Here is a 20,020-nt window from a genome sequence, read left to right as displayed (position 1 = left end):
TCCTACCTGCCAAGCACAGTCCCTGCATGGTGAGGGGCATCCCAGCCACCTCCTCCCACCCTTTCCCTGCCTATTGATCATATACACATACCCGCTTTTGAGAGGCCCTTCCCATGGAGCTGAAGCTCCCACAAAATGGGGCTAGGTCACAGACTCCCATACCCTGAGAGGTATATACATGCCCTCACATGTGCACCAGACATGAGGACCCTCACAGAGATCTAGACAGACTCACAGACACACCTGAGTGACTGCACTCAGAAATTAAAGACAATGAAATGACTCCTCACCCCCAGCCTAGGCCAAATGCATGAGGGGGAGACACAGGAAGATGTTACATGGGGGACCTGGCCAATCGGCTGTCCTACATGTGGCTCTGTCCCTGCAATAGGGATCTGGGCATCAAGTGAGTCCCAGGCAAGAATCTAGGAATGCTTCTCTGTTAGTAATGACCCTGGAATTCCAGGGCTGGAAGGGCTCAGAAGAGTCACTCTCTGCCCCACTGGCTCTACGGCCTAAACTCCGCTGTCCAATGCAGTAGCTACCTAGCATGTGTGGCTATTTAAAATTCAAGTAAAACTAAAAATTCAGTTCCTCAATCACACTAGCCACATGTGGTTAGTGGCTACTGTATTGGACAGTATAGACTACAAAACATTTCCATCATTCCATAAATTACTGTCCTATTGCACAGTGCTAATCTTGAGCCTTTCTCAAGGATTCCTCATCTGAACAGAAAAAAATAATTTGCAAGGCTATGTCCTCAGTTCTCCGAAGCGGGTACAAACATAACTCAACACCATTCTAGCTGCAAAGGAGAACTGTTAATTCACTGCCTATGATTGATACCTTAAAGTACGAGGGCTTAACTCTCTCATGGAAGCTGGTGGGGAAAGGTTGCTAAACCAAGTCCTTGTAAATCAGTCCCAACACGCTCCTCTGCTCAAACACCACTTCCTCCAAGAAACCTCTCTTCACTCCCCCATGTTGGGGTCACGCTTTATTTACATATGCCCCAACCCTACAGCCACCCTTTTCCTCAGGATCCTTGGAGAAATGGCTTCCCCTAGTGACTTCCCTGCTGTTATCTGTGAGTGCTTCAGAGCTCTTGGTGGCCTTTGTCTTCAGCCTCTACCAGCTGAGTCTAGACAGTCTTTCCACACATGGGCCAACATACACCACTTTCCAACATGCAACCACTGCACATGACCCTCTCTCACCTATGCCCATGGGACAGTGACTGGGAAAACCACCTGTTGTAGTACAACTGCAATGCCCTCTCCCTGCCCAGTTTATTAGTTCTATCTGTTAGTAAAGTTAACTTCTCCTTTCCTGAGCAGTCACAGGAACACAGGCCTTTATATTCTCCCTACGAAAGAACACGGAGGTAAGCTTAACGTAGAAAATATTTTTCCTCAGATAGTCTACGATGTGTATAACTTACAAAATAGAGTTAAAATCAGCTTGACTGTGTATCTATCTGATCTCCCTTCTCAGACTGAAGGCTTCTCAAGAGAAAGGACCAGGCCTTTCCATCTTTTATTTCCACCATAAGTACCTGACCCTGAATATTTTTCTTGGAAGTGACTAGAAGCCTCCCCTGTGGGTAAACGGAAGGTCAGGAGGCATAAGGTTGGCAGGGCCCACGTACCCTGTCCAGCCGGCTCTCGTCCATTGATTTAGAGTACTCCTTGAGTTTGTACTCTTCCCGCTCAATGTGGGCACTCTCGATGTCAGCCGACAGGTGAGGCATATTGGAGACCCAGGCCACTGTCCGTTCAGAGGCTGGCATTGTGGGGTTCAATGTGGATGGTGTCTGAGAATGCTGGGACACAGCAAGGGTGGGGGCAAACAGAGAAGAAAGATGGGAAAAGGCAGGGTGCACTTAGAGGGAGAGAGCACAGCCAAGAGAGATGACGACCCCAATCCTGTTACCCTGCTCTAGCACACATCACCTTCTGAATATTCTATCAGTTACTTATTTATCAGATCTCCCTGCTGGAATGTGAGCTCCATGAAGGCAGCGATTTTCAGCACATGGTACATTATCGGTGTTGTATATATACATTTGTTTAATGAATAAATGGAAGTGAGAAAATTTTAACTTCAGACCACAGTCTCTATTCCACCCTCATCCCCAGCCCCACTTCCTTCTTCCCTCCCCACTCTACCCATCTGGCCTTCTTCTCACCCTCACCTACCTGCTTGGTGATGGAGGGCTTGAGCCCCCCACCCCCTCCTCCGCCACCGCTGCCCCCGCTGCCCCCAATGCTGCCCTCCTTGCTGAGGCTCTGTTGCCGTGGACGGGTGGGGCCATAGCTTGGCTCTGGTGACTGCAATAGATTCCCACTGGATGGCCGGGGTTTCTGGGCAGCGCTGACCGTCAACTGCTGAGACTTGCCCCTCTGCAAGGGAGGCGGCTGGCCCCCGCCACCCCCGCCGCTGCCCCCACCACCGCTCCCACCTCCAGGCCCTGAGGGAGCTGGCCTTTGGGGACCAATGGTGATCTGGGGAGGGGACAGCATGTGCTGCAGGTTGTCCTGGAGTGAGAGCTGCCGACGGGTGAAGTCAGTGCCAGAGGGTCCAAACTCGTCGCTGTAGCTGTGGCTGTGAAGGATGGAGGCAGCAGGGGGCTTAGGGACCCCTGAGGAGAGGTCCTCACTCTTGCTATAGCCATGGAATGGGGCGAAGGTGTCCCCAGGGGGCTCTCCACCTCGGTGGTGGTGATGGTGGTGATGGTGGTGATGGGAGGAGGGTGGGCCGTGGCCACCACCTCCTCCATGGCCCCCTGGGGGACCTGGCCCATCGGCAGCCATGTGGAAGAGAGGGTTCTGGAAGGAGAGGGGGATGCGCAGTTGCTGGGCAGGGACACCATCCGTGGTGACGCCCATCTGGCTGAGGCGCATGCCAGCTGCCGTGATGGACGAGCCACTCCCCTGGGAGAGGCGTCCAGCGGGTGCAGGCCGCAGCCCCAAGGCCGCTGTCAGTGAGGCCTGGCTCGAGTGCAGCAGGTCCCCGACAGCTGCCAGGTTGGAAACACTGCTGCTGTTGAGGCGGCCACCGGGCCCGTCGCCCTGCAGGTCCAGCATGGACACGCTCTTGTTGACACTCAGCATCTTCTGTTCCGGCTCTGTGATGTCCGAGCTGCTTGTGCAGTATGCTGGTGAGGAACGGGCCAAGGGTGGGCGGCTCACGTAGAACAGGTCTTTACCCCCGCCAGGTGGCGGTGGGGGTGGCTTGTCCTTGGTTGGGGAAGGGAGGCGAGCCATATCCATAGAGCTGTCAGAAGGGAAGGGGCACACAGCAGAGGATAAGGCCAGGGTTACTGGCAACCAAGCCTGCTGTAGTCTGGTCCAGGCTTTGGGATGAAAAGTGGGGCCCACAGGGGAGGGCTGAGAGCTGGCAGAGACAGCTCTGGAGATAGCAGGCAGGTAGGATGGGAAGGGGTACTTGGGAAGAAGGAAAGGACAAGGCCCCTCCAGGAAGGGAACAAGGCCTAGAGGAAGGGAGATGGGGCCAGCAAGAAGAGGGATGAGGGGCAGGGTCTGGGCAGATATGGAGGAAATGAGGGTGTATTGAGGAAAAGAGAGGAGGGTGAAGGCCGGTGGAGTGGGAGAGGGAGCAGCGAGGAGCGGAGAGGAGGGTGGGGGAGGGGAGAGCCCCTCACCTGTTGAGGCCTCGAGCCATGAAGGACTGAAGGTCGATGGAGCTGGAGAGAGATGGAAAGAGGGGCGAGCACAGACAGAGAGCAGGAGAGAAAGATGGGCAGAAGGAGAGGCGTGGACGAATGGACAGGTGGGAATGGTGGAATGGGTATGGTGTCATGGACAGAGAGACACGAGGCAGAGGAACAAGCAGGGTAATCATCAAAATAATGAACAGCAGGTAAGGCACGGGTGCTGACCCATCAGAATGGATCCTTGGTTCTGGAGCAGACTCCTGGAGGCCCTGCTAGGCTTCCGGTTGTTACTTCTCTAAGTGCTGGATCATGGGGAGGTCTGCAAGGTTCTGGTGGGGGCCTGGGAATGTGCTTATTTATCAACTAGTACCAGAGATATTCGACTATTTTGAACACATGGCTGAACCAACATGTGCTGCTGAACTTCAGCAGTGGGACAAGCATGGGCGGGTAGAAGGACTAAGCGAATCAGAGCTTGCAGTGGCGATCCCGAGGAGGAGCCTCAGCACCTCTCCTGGAGCTCCGCATTCCTTGCTCCCTCTGGCTTTAAAGGGCTCTCCGCCTACCACTGACTGTACCTGTCTCCTTCCCATTTTTCTCTGACAACCTGCTTCTTTTTCCATTCTTTCAAGCCCTAGAGAGACACGTGTGGGTCCCAGGTCTCACCTGTTGAGGTCCCGCATCATGTAGCCCTGCATCTCGGCCGATGGCCCCCGCAGCACCACAGGCTGAGGCCGGGGCCGCTCGCTCTGGCGGCTCGGCTGCCTTTGGATGTTGGGGTTCCTCAGAGCCGTGCTGATGTCGTTGAGGAGCCGGGGCAGTGGGCCCAGCTTCAGGAGGGCTTCCTGCAAGGGGGAGGGTGTTACCCGGGGGCTAACTGCCCAGCTCTCAGAGGGCCTCAGAGGGTGTAGGTGGAGGGCGTCTGAGCTGGAGGAATGGTGGCGATACCTCCAGGAATAGGCAGGGGAGGAAAGTCTATGTGGGCAGTCTCTCAGGTCACAAGGGCCTCTAGAGACATCTGGGGATGAGGCAAAGGGGCACTTGCTGACCTTGCTGAGCTGAGGCAGCACCTCCCAGAGCAGGGCATGCAGTGTGGACAGCTCTCGGCCCAAGTCGATGTAACCCTCAAAGCTGCTGCTGTTGGTCAGCGTGTCCAGGTTGGAGATCTCATACAGGAACTGCTGCATGGAACCCCACTCCAGCTCCAGAAACTCATTCATGAATCCCAGAAAGTCCTCCTTTGAGGTAAACCTGGCCAAACAATCCAGAAGGTGGAGATCACACAGAGAGAAGGCCTCGCATCCACCTCTCTCTAAGGATCTCTGAGGACTCAGGAGACCCTTCCACCTACCTCCAACCTCACCCTACCCCCTGCCTGAGGCTTTCCTCACTTGGAAAAGTTGGCCAGATTCTGGATGACCTTGGCGATGAGTGTCAGAGTTCGTGAGGTCTGCTCATCTGGGTATTCCTGCATGAGCCCAAAAAGACTGGGCGACATAATGGCTGGGCAGAGGAAGCGCAGGAAGAGTGAGGCGCTGATCAGCCTGTCAGCAATGTCCTCCCGGCCCCGCTCTGCGCAGCGTAGTCTCCAAGATGCAAACACCTCTTTCAGCTCCCTCGGGAACACGCTGGGGGGAAGGGATGGGGAGACAGAGAGAGAGAGAAAGAAAGAGAGAGACCGGGACTGAGCCCCAGAGACCCTCAGCTTCCAGGGAACATGCTGAGGGGGGTGGTAGGAGGTGAGGGTGTGGAAACAGAGGTGAGAGAGACAGGGAGGAAGGGACCGCAGGAGGAGGACAGGAGGCTGGAAGAAGAGGGCCATGGCAGAGGAACAGACAGATTAGGGAGAGAGAAATGGAGAGGGAAGAGAAAGTGAGGGAGAGAGACACGTGGGAGAGAGACAGAGGGATGTGGGAGAGAGACAAGGAGAGGAGGAGAAGAAAAACAGACACCAGGAAGAGACAGAGATGGGAGAGAGATGGAGGGTCACTTGAGGTACAGGGAGCTCGGACCCCCCAACTCTTCTGGATTCCAGGAAAATGGGGATGAAGGTAACCCCGACATGATCCCCAGTCCCTGCAATGGCTGAGAGCTACTCCCCCGCCTCCCCATTCCACTTCAGTGTCCCACTGACACCTTAAACTTGACTTGCGTAACATGGAGCTCGACATCGCCCCCATACCTCCAACTGGCTCCTCCTCCTCCTCCTGACTTCCCTGGTTCTGTCAATGAGGCTACCAGTCTCCCAACTACCAACCTCATGGCCTCGAGTCAACCTCTCCTCCCCACAGACATGCTCCCTCCTTTCTAATCAGTTGACAACTCTGCTGATCCCTTCCTCAGATCCTTCACAGCAGCACCTTGCCATTTGTTCCTACCACCATCCTGACTCTGGATCTGACCTTCATGCCTGACCTATTAACAATAGCCCCCAACTGGCCTGGACATCATGCTCCCTACTCGTCATTCCCCACTCCTACTACTTATGGATTAATATTCTCACCCATAATACTTCCTGGCACCAGCATCTTTAATGGCATCCCATGACCTGCTGATGAAGCTCAAACTCCTTACCCTGGTATCTGAGCCCTTCCAGATCCTAACTCTAATCCACCTGTCTAGACATCTCTCCCACCACTCTCCAAGTACCCCATTAAACCTGTTCTAACTGCTGTCACCTGAAAGCCTCTGGACCTTCTCACCTTTACACATGTGCCTGTGCCATAGCCTTCCAAAGTGTCTTCCTTGCCTATCATGTCCAGATTTCAGAACCTGACACCATCTTCAAAGCCCAGGGAACTCCTCCTCCACAAGGCCTTCCCTGCTTGTATCGATCAAAGCACTGCCTCCTTTGAACTTCTGTTGCATGAGAGAACCCTCACCTGGCACTTAACACATACGACAACTATTCTGTGGCTATTTATGTAGCTAGTTTATCTCTCTGCATTCTGCATTCCCACGAAGGGCAGGGACCAGGCCGCATTCATCCCTGTCTGCTCTATGGCACCTGGCACATCCCTTCAGCCCTAACTGGTGCTCAGTCCTCTTTGAGGATGGACAGATGGATGAACAGATGAACACAAGACTCAGCCCACCCCAGCCCCCCGGCCCAGCGTTCCCAGTCTCACCAATGGGAGTTGACCACTTTGCACAGGGCCAACTCACAGCACATTCGCAGGTTGGCCTGGTGCTCTGCCAGACTGGACGCTGTGCACTTGATGGGGTCCACCTCACAGTTTTCCTCGGACTCATACAGAGCACGGATGAACTCCCCTGGGGGTAGGGCACAACAGGGCGAGATCATGCTTTCCAAGGGCAGGGACAGGGGACTGCATCAAGCTGGAGGTGGGTGAACTTCGGGTCTGGGGTAACCAGATTTGGCGTTGGAAGCGGGCGTCTGGTGTGTTGGGGAAGAGGATGACCTGAAAGTGGGGTCATACCAATGGCATCCTTGAGGTATTTCTGACCAATCAGTCTCATGTACTCTTCTATGGCTTTAGTGGCGAGCGTGTTCTCGCGGAATATGAGGTGCTCCCGCTCCATGAACCGGTCCACCTCAGACATGGCCATGTCTGAAAGGAAGTCCTACGGCCCAGGAGAATTCAAGGCTCAGCCTTTGTGCAGCTCAAGCTCACGTAGACAGTATCCTATCTTCACTGCCCTTCAAGCATGTACTCCCGTATCACCTTTCCCTAAGGGCAGAGCACTCACCTTGGCCTTGCCCGTGCTCTGCAGGATGTGAACCAGGGCACTGGCAACCTCCTCCTTGCCCTTGACATTCAGGGCAGGCTCCAGCACTGCACACAGCATCCGATAATGGTTGGTGACATATTCCGCAAATTCCTTATATAGCTCCATGGGCAGGATGCTCATTGTCTGGTAACGTGCTTTCAGTCGCACAGCTGGGCAACCTCCTTTGCCCTTGCCCCCTGAGCCTCCCCCCGACCCCCCTCCTCCTCCTGAGCCCCCCATACCCCCAGAGCCCCCACTGCCAGTTGGCAGGGTTACAGGGTACCACTGCTCCGTGAAGTGGCGCCCAGCCAGGGTGGCCACAGGCACAGTCACCAGGCCAACATAGCCTGCCTTGTCCTTCTTGCGCTTTTTGTCCGAGTCACGGTACAGATGCAGCCGCAGGGCACGGACAGCCGGCAGGTTGTTAAACTCGAAGTGTTCCCCCCAGAAGACGGTGTCCCCCGAGGCCGAGCGGGGCTTGGAGGTGGTGCGTGCATACAGCATGTCATCCAGGCAGAGCTCACAGTAGTACCGCTTCTTGGGGGGCAGCTCCCGGGCCTCTATGATCCACAGCTTTAGCACGTTGTCTACCCGGCGGCTGTTGTCCTGGCATGGGGGAGGTGGGCACAGTGGTTAAAGGGAAAGGGAGACACCCAAAGCGGGGAGACAGAAAGTGGGACAGAGTATACCGACAGTGATCATAAGGCTGAGAAGGGTAGCTCATATACTAGACGACATAGTCAGTACTGGGAAGAATTTTAAAAGCTGGAAGGAGAAATCAATCAGAAATTAATGACAAAAAAAAAAAATTAATTGCACAAATATAGGATGGGTGAGGCTTGGTAGCTGGTGTGAAAAGGCCTGAGGGATACAAATAGCCACAAGCTCATGGGGAGGCTCAGGTGATGTTGTAATGCACTGAAAAGGTACATGGTGTTTGGAGTCTACATGGGTTAGAAAGCATCCAGCATCTTGGGTCTAGTTCTTTAAGAAGGACACTGAGAAACAAGAGCTCTCAAGAAGACAGTGACCAGAACATTGAACTTGCTAGAAACTTTGATACAGAGAATAGCTGGCAGGACTAGGAGCATTTCTCTTGGGACCTAAAAAATCTGGGGAAGGACACAGACTTGTAGAAATTCTGAGGCAAATGAGACCTTAGAGATCATCTAGTTCAACCTCATTCCCACCAATTTTTCAGAGAAGAAACCAAGGCCCAGAGACTTGGCTAACTGACAGTCTCCTATGTCCTGTAGAAACTCTGCACGCAGGAGCTGGGTGGCCACCTACTGGGGTGTTAGTGAGGCATTCCTGCCCAGAGGGAAGCTGGACCAGAGTTCCATCAACTCTTAAGTATGATTTCTGTGGTAGGGAGATAGATCACAAGGGAGGCTAAGCAGTGGGGAAAGAAAGTGAAAAGAAATAGGGGCTCAGAGAAAAACAGGAGGAACCCCCTGCTTATCCAGGTCTCCTCCACCTCTGCCCCTCTCCTACCCCAGCCTCCCCTCCTTTAGCTCACCTTCCTCTCTAGGCCTCTGGCTTCCTCTGTGGCTCCCCCTTCCCCCTGGCCATACTGTCTTTGTCCCCTTCACTTCCCAATACCTTGTTGGGTTTTACTGCCCTCTGCAGATTCTCGATCCATTTGTCCCTTTCGGCCGCAGACCGACAGGCAAAACATTTTGTTCCTGATGATGTTGTTACCTAGAGACAGGTGTGGAGTTGAGAGATGATGCTCCAGAGGGGAGCTGACTCCTATGCACCGGAGGCTCCACCATCATCTCTTCCTCCCTAGCCTCTCCTCCCTTCTCCAAGCCCCAGAGGTTTCTGTTTCCTTGATAGTGCCATCTGTGTCACTTTCTCCAGGCTTTTCTGTCCCCACCCACTACCATATCCCTGCCCTTTGGCCCTCCCCAGCCCACCAGACCCAGTACCTCAAAACAGAACTCCTGGCCCAAGATGGAGCTGTGCACTGGCTTGATAATGGAATCCTCATCCAAGTTGAGTTCCAGGGCCTCAGCCGCACTGCTAGGACTCAGCAAGGACTCATGGGAGTGCGACTCCTTAAAACTCTGCATCAGCCGGGCCCTGGCAGGCAGGAGGTTCAGGAAAAATGGTCAGGGCCCCCACCGTTCTTACGCATTCAGCGGCCCTGCATCATCTGGCTGTAGGATGGAGATGTAGGGAAAGGGTCTCCTGATACCCCTTCTTACACAGACACAGAGAGAAATGTAGCTTATCCCTGGGGAAGGACATGAGAGATGTTTGAGAACCTAGAACATTTTAAGTCCTCTTCACAGTGCATACCTAAGGGGTTGTGAGGAGTGGGGATACCTAGAAATATCTTAACCCAGAAATGATTCATGGCAGAAAAAGAAGAGAATAAGTTGGGCTTGAGAGACTTCTAGGTGGAATTTACTAGGTGACTACCAGAGCCCCAATACAATGGAAAAAATGGAAAAAAACAAAGGTAGCGAAAAGATAATAAGGTTTGTCTGGCCTGGGCCTGGCACACAGCAGTGCTTAATAGCATTTAATGATTACAAGAACAAATGAATGAATGAATGCATAAAAGAGCAAGTTTAAGTGGAGTCAGGGGAAAGAGTGAGGGAACATCATAAAAAATTGGAGAAAGCTGATGGCAGGAAAAAAAAAGAGTAAAGATAGGAGCTTGAAGAAGTGCTGGGGAAGAAAAGGAGATAAGACAAGCAGTAGAAAAGAGAAAGACAAAGATATGTGCCGAAAGATAGGATGGAAGACCAGCTGGAGAGATTGACATGGGAAAAGAAAGGCAGGAGAAGAATGGGTGGAAATACAGAAAACCACTGCAGGAGAGCAGATCAAGGGGCTGAGGGGACTGGCGGATGGGGCCCAGAATAAGGAGCAACAGAGTTGTCGCCCGTGTGGAGATGGTAGGGGACTAAGAGTAGAGAGCAGTAGGAAACCGGGAGGGGGAGCTCGGGTGTGGGAGCCTCCATGAAGCTATTTATAGCAGCCCCGTCATCGCGGCTCCGGCTGCCGTCAGCGCGACGCTCCCCCGGCCCCCCACCCCCGCGGCCAGGAATACCATGCCCTCACCCCCCACCGGCCCCAAATCCAGCTCTGTCGGCATGGGAGGGGGGCAAGGGAATGTGTGACTCACCTTATCCCAACCTCCCTACCTGCCCAATCCTGGGGGCGGCCAGACATGGGGGAAAGTGAAGATAGGGTTCTTCCCGGGGAGTGATTGGGTGAGAGGGAAACCCAGAAAGGGACCCCAAGAGGCAGATAACAAAGGCAAACATCAGTACATTTCCTTTAGCCCTGGCTTTAGGGACAGTGCCCTCTGGGCTTCTCTGAAGGCTTCTTCCTCATGCCTCAATCCCTGGATTAACCCTACAGCCTCCCCTCCCCATTCTGTCAACCAATACATCTGCCCCAGCCCCCAACCCCGGTCAGCCTCTATACTGTCCCTTCTATAGCCCTAGACCTCACCCATTAATATCTGCCACCCCAATACCACCCCAACCTGCTGCCCCCTGTACTTCCTGCCATTCCCTTCTACCTAGCTCATATTGCTCCTTCCCCCACCAACCCACTACCACCCTCTTCCCCGGATTCCTTAAATGTTCCTCCTGGGCTTCCTCACTCCTTCTCTGTCCTTCTGTATAGTTCCTTTAAACCTGGGCGGGAGCCTAGCCTTCTGTCAGCCTGAAGAGTCCCTCCTTGGCTTCACCTTCATTCCTTTTTCTGCCCGTCCTCTCCCTGCACCCAACCCCTCTCCTGCTGCTTACAAATCCTTACCCAGCTCCTCTTCTACTCCATTCTGTCCTCTGCCCCATAATCTCTCTCAACCAACCTGAGTCCTTCAGCCTTTGTGCTCAGATAACCTCATTCCTGCCCAGCTCATATCAGAGCCCCCAGGTTGTTACATCCATCCCATCCCACATGCTTGAGCCCCTGTACCGGTCATGGTCAGCACTTCGGAAGCGAGGCAGGATCTGGCGAAAGCTGCTGGTCCGGTCAAGTTTGGGTTGTGACTTGGTCCGTTTGATGGAGCTTTTTAGCCGGCGGCTCAGGAAGCCTTGCTGGGGGGGGGATGGGGATGGGGTGGATTGGGGCTAGGTCAGTTCTACCTAGTCACCCCTCAGCTGGTAGAAAGTCCCTAATGAAGGTGGGATGGTGGGAGAAAAACAGAAGCCTCGAAAGGTGAGGAAAGGGGTTTAGGAGCCCCGCTCCCAGTTTGTCTTCCTTCGCTCCCACGGGTGCGAGCGCACACACAAACACACGCGCACCAGCTTGGAGAAGGTGGGAGGGCTGGTCCGAGAAGAGGGGGGCAGAGCCAAGAAAGGGGAAACTGAAGAGGTGGGGAGACACACAAACACATTCTTTCTCTCTCTCTTGCCCCCTTTCTCAGAATCCTGGGGCTCCAGCTGGGACTGAAGGGGAGGGGGCCCCCGGTAAGCCACATCTGGCAGGTGCCTTTACTCACTCACCGAGGGCCGGAAGGGTGCAGCGGGGGCGGCCTCCATGCTGTACTGCTTTCCCCCTGGGACGCTCTTCCTCCTCGAGCGACCCAAGTGGTATTCTGGAGGAGAGGAAGAGCCAGAGGGAAAGTTGGAGAGGGGGTTGGGGGGAATTTCCACCCCTGGCCCCAGCACATCACCCCACCACCCTCTGCCCCTTAGCTCTGGCCTCACCTACCCCCCGGAAAACAGCAGGAAGAGCAGCGGCGACGGAGAGGCTGGTGGCGGCGGGAAGGAGGGGGCAAGGAACCCGAGCCGGAGCCCCCGGAGGGGGACGGGGTGGGAGGCCTTAGGCCCATGACTGGGGCTGGCAGTCAGCAGGGGGACATGGCTGAGAGGGTTAGTAACACCCAAGAAATAAAAGATACCAAAGATCTAGGGAGGCTAGTTCCCTGGTGCCCACTCCCGCCCCGACAAGGAGGGGCTAGCTGGGGAGAAAAATGGGTCAAAGGTCATTGCCCATAGGCAGGCTTTCCTCTTTCCCAGGCTGGGGACATCTTCAACCTGTCCCCCTTCCTGGAATTCCTGTCTGGCCGGAGTGTCAGGGCTGTCTCATGACCCCTCCCCTAGAAAGGATGGGGGGGTCCTGGAAGGGACCTGTGGGGGCTGGCCATCAGAAAATCCACAGAAGGGGCAGATGGGGCAGGAGGTGAGGGGGAGGGGAGAGAAGGGGCCAGTTTCACGTGCACTGCAGTGGCAGGCAGTCTGAAGGGGAAGAGGGAAAAAAAGATTGCAAGGGAGTGGGCAGGGAGTGGGGAGGCCTGGCAGTGGGGGCTCTGGGGACTCCCCAGTGAGGGTAGGCAGAGGAGGGGGAAGATGAATGCGGATGAAGCTCAGACTGGCAACAGTCTGAAGCAGTGGCGGCTAAGAGGAGGGAAGCTGAGGCTCTGCTGCCAAGGGATTTAGAGAGGCCGAGGGGCTCCAGAGAATGAAAGTGGGGGGATGCCAAGCTCCGGCTCCAGCTCCAGAATGGCTGCCCAGGCCTGGGCTCCCCCCTCAGCCCCACAGTCACCACTGCAGCCAATGGGGGGGCCGGTGCTGCATCAGGGGCGGGGCCACCATCTCCACGGCAACAAGAAGCTACAGGCTGGGGGGGCGGAACCGGAAGAGCTGCCTGTTAACCCTCTGGGTTCCGGAACAAGGGACGACCACAGTTTCATTTTCACTGTCTGCTTCCAGAATTACAAAAATTGCCCTAGAATCAGTCCCTGGCTTCCCTTTTTACCTATAAAACCCAGGTGTTAGGAGGTTTGCACACAAAAATGTGGATCCCATGACACAGGAGCCCTCATTAGTCCCTCAGGAACACGCGTAGAGCACAGACATACATTGAGCTGTGGGGGTACACGTATATATACACCACAATACAAAAAATAAATAAGGAGCTAAAAATACATAAATAAATACGGATCTTCTGTACATATGGGTCCCTGGATGGTGCAAATGGCTAATATGTTTGTCTGCTAACCAAAAGGTTGGAGGTTCAAGTCCAACCAGGGTTGCCTCAGAAGAAAGGCCTGTGGATCTACGTCTGAAAAACCAGCCATTGCAAACCTTATGGAGCACAGTTCTACTCTGATACACATAGGGTCGCTATGAGTCGGAATTAACTCAATGGCAACTGGTTTAATTGATATGTGCTTATGAGACATACAGACAACTGTGAGCACAGGGGTGCAGATCCCCACACCCCCACAGGATACATGCTTAGACATATGTGAACACTGCAATAGAGGAGTAAATACTTGGACCCAGACACCTATATGAGGACTGCTGGTGTGGACATGTGGCCCAAGTTCCTGGGGCAATCATGTGGGCAGCACACTACACAAATGGACATTTAACCCTGACACACATACAGCCCCCACACCAGGAGAATGTGAGTTTAACCCCTGTAGTAGCAGGACATGCTTGAGCACACTGTGAGCCTGAGACATCAAAGTATCCCCATATACGAAATGCACAAACATCCTCCATTCACACGAAAAGTACAACCACATCCACCCTGTCTCGGGACAACCCTATTTGCTCCCCCAGCCCTTCCCTGACTCCCAGCACAGGCATGAGCAACTGCTACCAGAGAAAAGAATGAGGAGCAAATATGTTAATTATCCTTCCATTATACTCCAAACAACGCATCTAAGGGTTCAAGATATCTCTTTCCTATCACATTTCTCTGTATTTCTCAGGTATGGCTGCCTCAGTCTCGTTGCAGGGAACCTGGCTCAGCCATTATTTTCACATGCTAGCTCCTCTAATCAAGTTTAACTTTAAATCCATTAAAATTTGCTTCGGAACTAAGGAATTAACAGAAGGAGAAAAAACTTGCTAATTGGTTCACATGGCTTTTGGAAGTAATACAACCTTATACCCCTCACCAGGTACTAAGATCCACGAACTCACACATAAGTCACAGGTACACGGAGGCCACACACACACATACGTTTACAAAGACTCTCACTGCTGCAAGAAAAATAGCGGAAACACTGAGAAGAAGGGGACAGAGTGACAGAAACATAGGACATCCTGTTATTAGTGCTGTGTGTAGTGACATGTACAAAGAACACATCACACACCCATGTACACACACAGAGCAAACCTGATAAGCATGCACTGTGATCCTGGGTCTCCAGGTCCCATCCCTGCACGATGTATACATGCGTGCACGCACGTAACAGCCACCTACACAGACCCGTAACACAGGCATTATGCATACACCCACACATGTACACACCCTGTGTACACACAAAATAGCGCTCACACACACACATACACTGCAAGGACATGGACTCCGGCCTCTCTAACCTCTCTAATCTTGACATCACCCATAGAATCTCCCCCTGCCTCCCAATTCCCCAAATCCCTAACTTTCCCTCTGGCCTTTCTTTCTCTCCACACTCGGCTGGCAGCTCCTCAAGGGGAGCCAGGGGAGGGAGGTTGAGAGAGAAGGATGAGGAACAGGGTTGGACAGAGAGCAGGAATATGGGAGACAAAACTCTGTGCTGGGGACAGGAACCTCTAATGACTGTCCCTGCAGTGACAAGGCCCATTGTAAGCCAGCCTCTATGCCTGAGTGGCCTCCCCTGATCCAACCAAACCTCATCCCACAGGGCCTACCTGAATCTGATGCCCTCTCGGACCACCCCCCTTTCTTCTTTCAGAGATCACTTTACCCAAAGGCCTCTCTCCTCCCCCACCCTCCACTTCCAGGCCCCTTCTTCCACCATCTCCATCCAGGTCCCCGGTCCCCATCTTAGACTCTCTTGGCTCCTCTTCTCTTCCAAAATCTAGCTCCAGCTCTCTCCCACATTCCCATTCTCCAGCTATTCTGTCTCCCTGGCTCTATATCTTCTCTCTTCTCCAAACTCTCTCATTCCTCCTCTTCCCTTTCCGCCCCACTTTTCCTCTTAACCCCACTCCTGCTCTTTTCGGCTTTTCTGTCCCCACTCCCTGACCAAGCAAAGGGTCGTGCGTGCCTAAACTAAAGGTATTTCATACAAGGTAGGATCCCAAAGCACACACTCACACTCTTCTCCCCACAACCACCACTCACACACCACCCACATCCAGACACGCCCTGGACACCCATGCTGGGATTGACACAGATACCCAGGCCAATGCATGGCCTGGAACACGCATGCAAAGACATACACCTGCCAGCAGGGACACAGAAAATCCTGCTTATGCGGCCACACATCCCCACACATAGGAGACTGACCGGAGGTGAGCCCCAGCCGAGGACATGCATCCTAAGGGTCTGGGGTGACACGGACCAAGATGTCCACGGACTGCTCCACAAGCCAGTGGCCCAACCAGCAGGCCCCTAGGCAGGAACCCGGCAGAGGCAGGACAAGGCAAGGCACACTTGCATGTGGTTGGTTGCACATGTATGCACGAGGAACAGAGGTTCCTGGGTGCACATGGCACCGACACACAGGGGACACGAGCATGAACACAAACACACACGCGGACACACGGGCTGCCCCTTCCACAGAGGGGCTCCAAGACCCTCCCCACCGGTCGCCCCCGCGCGCTCGCGACCGTGGCTCCCACGATGATGGTTCCTGACCCCCCGACCTCCACAGACCCCCTTCGGTTACCATAACTCCCCCCACTCGGAAGATTCAGCGAGAACATGCGGAGGAAGCAGCTGCCGCCGCCGCCGCCGCGGCCTCCCCGCCCCCCCTCCCCGCGCCCACGCACACGCGCCCCCCCCTGCGCGCCCCCCCCCACTCGCTCTCCGTCCGCCCGGCCCCGCCCTTACCTCGCGCCGCCCCCGGGGAGACCGGCGGGGCGGGGGTGTCCCCGGTGGGGGAGGGGCCCCACCCCAGCGCGGGGGGGGGACGGGGTGCGGTGGGAGAGGGGGCGGTGCGGCCCGGCTCGCGCCGCCCGGCGCGGTGGGGGCGGCGGCGGGGCCCGGGACGGCCGGCACGGCCGGGACGGCCGCGCGGTGACGGCCGCGGGAACGGCTCCCTCCGCCGCCGCTCCCGCCGCTGCCGCCGTTGCCCGGGCCCCGCCGCCGTTGCTAGGCGACCGCTGCTGCCGTGGCCGCCTCTGTCACGAGCCCCGTCGCCCAGAGACAGCGCGAGAGAGACGGGGGAGGGGGGCGAGCGGACCCCCAAAACCAACCGGGCCTCCCACCATCCCCTTCTAAGCAGGACCACCCCCCAAAACAGAGGCGGCAACACCGAGAGGCTGCCGGCTCCACCCAGCAGAGGAAAAGCCCTGGATTCCAATTCCCCTCAAAGGTCCGGAGACCTCTCCCGAGCTTGAGCGTTCACTGCCTCAGCACATACCCATCCAGAAGGGCCCCCCAAGGCCCCAGTGACCCCAATGTCCCCTACGGATCCCTCATGCCTTTTACAAATCTCACGACCCTCTGAAGACCCTAAAGGTTCACCACCTATGAACTTTCACTAAACCCTCCCCAAAATATATATACCCCTGGGCTATCTCTCAGCCCCTGTTGAATCCCAACACAGCAACCTCCACATACCACCCTCAACTCCAAACACACACGGGTACCCCCACCCAAAACACACAGGAGACCAGGCCAGAAACCCCAGACCCTGAAGACTCAGTAAAAAGAAAAATGGAGAATATGTGGGCAGAGCCACCAATCACAGGGACACATGATAAACATGCTCCGTGAACATGTGAACATTCTGGCCTGGGCACACAGGTATGCACGTGTGCACACAAACACACGTCTTTACCAGACACGGACATGACACACACAGATGTGACAGACATCACACACATGCTCTGTACACACTCCACCACCACCACCACCACCACCACCACCACCACCACCACCACCACCACCACCACCACCACCACCACCACCACCACCACCACCTGGCTTTGCTCACAGAGATGTGCTACCCACACACCCCCATGGTCAGAGATTTCCATGACAATGACACACTTCCCTAGCCACCCACCCTCCTAGGGTCCCAGAGCTGGCCCCCAAGGCACTGAGGCCTGGGCCTATCAGAAGAGGGATGGAGGAAGCCAAGAGATGTGGCCCGGCCATGGTTTCCTCTACGGGGAGAGACAGTGGAAGTCTGAATCCCTGAGGGGAAGGGGAGCTGATGGGAGAAAGGGGCCACCCAGGGGATGAGGGGTATGGAGGCCTGGATCCTTGGTCCTGGAAGGGGAATGCAGTGGAAGGGGGCAGTGACCAGGGGGTTTCCGGGGGCTGAGGGCATCTCTCTGCACCTTGGCTGCAGATCTCTGTTCTCTGCCTTCATCTCTCCTCACTGTTCCCATGGAAACCTTTTAAGCGAACTTCTCAGGAAGACAAAAATCTTTTTTTAAATGACTAAAGAGGGGGGTGGAGGGGGGGCAGAAAGAGGGAGGGAAGGGAAGAGACAGATGGAGAGAGGGAGAGAGTTGGAGAGGCAGACTGAGCAGATAGCTCTACAGACAGAAAGGAGATGCGATGGGGGTCTGATGAAGTTCTGCTGGGTGTAGAAGGGTAAAGGGGGCCTAAGGGGTAAAAAAATAATAAGAGAAATAGAGGGAGCAAGAGGAAAGGGAGTGACAGAGTTGCAGAAAATAGAAGCATTAAGATGAGAAGAGGAAAAAAAGGGGCAAGAAAAGGGGAGGGGGCGGGAACCACAGGGCTGAAGGTTTGGAAGAATCAAGGGCACAGAGATTGGGCAGCCGGTCTAGGGGCAGGGCAGGAACTGGGTCAGTCTCTCCAAGATCCCAGACCAAGGGCTGGGAGGAGCAGGGACAGGAATACTCGGACAGGAAGCTAAAGATCTAAGGAGACTATTTTTACAAGCACCTGGAAAACAGTCAAACTTCGCTGCTGGAGTGGAAAAAAGGAGCGAGGCAGAGCAGAGACCCACCGGGGGCCTCTCACCCACAGCCCCTGCCCAGCTCCAGATCCCACAGGCCGGCGCCTTCGACTCCCAGGCTCCCACTCCCAGGATGCAAGACTTGGTCTCCGCCCCCTCCCGCCCCCTGACAGCTCCTTAGTTCCCCCTCACTCCCTTCCCCCGCCAGCCCGGTCCACCTTCCCCCTTTGCCCCGAGGCTGTCAGAGGCACGCGAGTCTGCTCGGCCGCCGTACCATGCTCGCCGTGGGGCCGCCCCTCCACCGGCACGGAGACTGTGCGTCTCAGGAGTTTGTTGCGACTGGACTCGCTCCTCCGGTCCCGGATCAGAAGGGGGTGTATCTAGGGGATGGGGGTATGTGTCAGACCTCCCTGGCCGAGGCCTTTCTCCTCTGCCCCTCCCCTCCTCCAGGAAGGATGAGCATCCCTCTTCACCTGGCCTGCCCACCTTATGCCACCTGTCCCTCCACACTTTCGTGTGTGTGCCTCTAAGTGGGTTTCTCTTACCCGTCTCTCCCCCAGTCTCTCTCATTCTTTTCTCCCTCCTCTTTTCTCCCTCCATTTCTCTTGAAACACTCTTTAGAGAATTTTCCCAAACCCTACTAAGCTCTTCCCACAACCCCTCAGGAGTTAGCTACTCCCAGAATCCAGTTTCCCCTTGACCTTCAGTTCCTCTATTCTCCCTGCTTCCCTCCCAACCTCCCACCTCCCTCACCACCTTCTCTCCCTCCGTGCCTGTCACAGGGGTAGCAGAAGCTGCATTTATAATCAGGATCCACAGCTTGTCTCCCTCCCACGCCCGGCATTCGGCCAGCCAGGGACCCAACCTCCCCTCCCCCAAGAGGGCCTGGTCACCTCCCCCCACCCTTCATTTCCTTCCATCACCCCCACCCTGCCTCTCTCACTTCCCTTCTTCCCTTTATCCTTTACCTTTCTGTAAGCCTTGCCCCTAACTTCCCCTCAGCACCTTCTTCCCAGCCTCCACACCTCTCCAGCCCTCTAACCTCCTCCGCCCCTACCAGAAGTCACAGGAATGCCCTCCCCCCTCACTAGCCCCCAGTTCTGCTTTCACAACCAATCCAATTCCAACTCCCCCTGGCCCTTCGAAATTGCTCAACCTTCCCAATTCCACCCCACTCCCCCACCCCACCCACACCTTACTCCACACTCTGGCCACTCCTGTTGCCCCTCAGCTTGCTGGCCAGTGTACCCACTTTATTGACCCCCTTGACCCATCCCCATCTCTACCATTCCTGCATTACCCTATTCATTGATCCTCCCTCTCCATCCTCCCAACAGTAACCATTCCTGTTGGTTCTGATTTCCCCAATTCATCCTATAAACCCCAAACCCCTGATCAAAGCCAATGACCACTGGTGAATCATTCAAATGCCCAAACCTCAGACTCCACCACCACTACCACCTCTCCCTTCACAGTCACCACGTCCCTCCTATGTCCAACCAGTCCCTGGTGATGCCCTCTCAGTATCTCTCTGAACTCCTGATCTCAGGAACCCTTCCAGTCTTTACCCCCATGCATGCCAAGATCCGCTGACTTCCCTAGGCCTGAAGCCCTCCACTCAGCCATTTCTCTACACTCTCACCTGTCCCCTCCATCTGTCCCCAAGCCCCTGACCACCTTGGTTAACCCTAGCCTTAACTCTATTCCTGCCTACCACACCCTTCCCAACAGCTTTTAGGGGACAGACATCTCTCTGGTCTCCCAGGCTACTCTACGTCTCTGTATAGCTGATCCCCAAA

General features: G+C 55.0%; 1 protein-coding gene across 2 annotated transcripts in view; it reads right to left on the bottom strand.

Moving 5' to 3' along the window:
* Positions 1–20,020, bottom strand: part of SYNGAP1 (synaptic Ras GTPase activating protein 1) — a 30,360-nt gene that overhangs the window by 6,014 nt on the left and 4,326 nt on the right. Inside the window, exons 3-16 of one of the 2 annotated variants that reach the window (XM_049890261.1) lie at positions 18,496–18,601; positions 11,884–11,975; positions 11,354–11,475; positions 9,343–9,496; positions 9,014–9,112; positions 7,391–8,017; positions 7,120–7,264; positions 6,808–6,952; positions 5,071–5,307; positions 4,729–4,930; positions 4,346–4,524; positions 3,668–3,709; positions 2,202–3,279; positions 1,652–1,825 (exon numbers count right to left, since the gene is read on the bottom strand). In XM_049890261.1, coding sequence (XP_049746218.1) covers positions 1,652–1,825; positions 2,202–3,279; positions 3,668–3,709; positions 4,346–4,524; positions 4,729–4,930; positions 5,071–5,307; positions 6,808–6,952; positions 7,120–7,264; positions 7,391–8,017; positions 9,014–9,112; positions 9,343–9,496; positions 11,354–11,475; positions 11,884–11,975; positions 18,496–18,601 — 3,402 coding nt within the window. The remainder of the gene's footprint in view (positions 1–1,651; positions 1,826–2,201; positions 3,280–3,667; positions 3,710–4,345; positions 4,525–4,728; positions 4,931–5,070; positions 5,308–6,807; positions 6,953–7,119; positions 7,265–7,390; positions 8,018–9,013; positions 9,113–9,342; positions 9,497–11,353; positions 11,476–11,883; positions 11,976–18,495; positions 18,602–20,020) is intronic. The other variant, XM_049890272.1, reaches the window with a different exon arrangement.

Source organism: Elephas maximus, chromosome 1 (assembly GCF_024166365.1).
Source record: "Elephas maximus indicus isolate mEleMax1 chromosome 1, mEleMax1 primary haplotype, whole genome shotgun sequence".
In the NCBI taxonomy this organism is placed as follows: Eukaryota; Metazoa; Chordata; class Mammalia; order Proboscidea; family Elephantidae; genus Elephas; species Elephas maximus.
The sequence above is the reverse complement of the archived record's forward strand: the minus strand, read 5'-3'. Positions and strand labels throughout refer to the sequence as shown.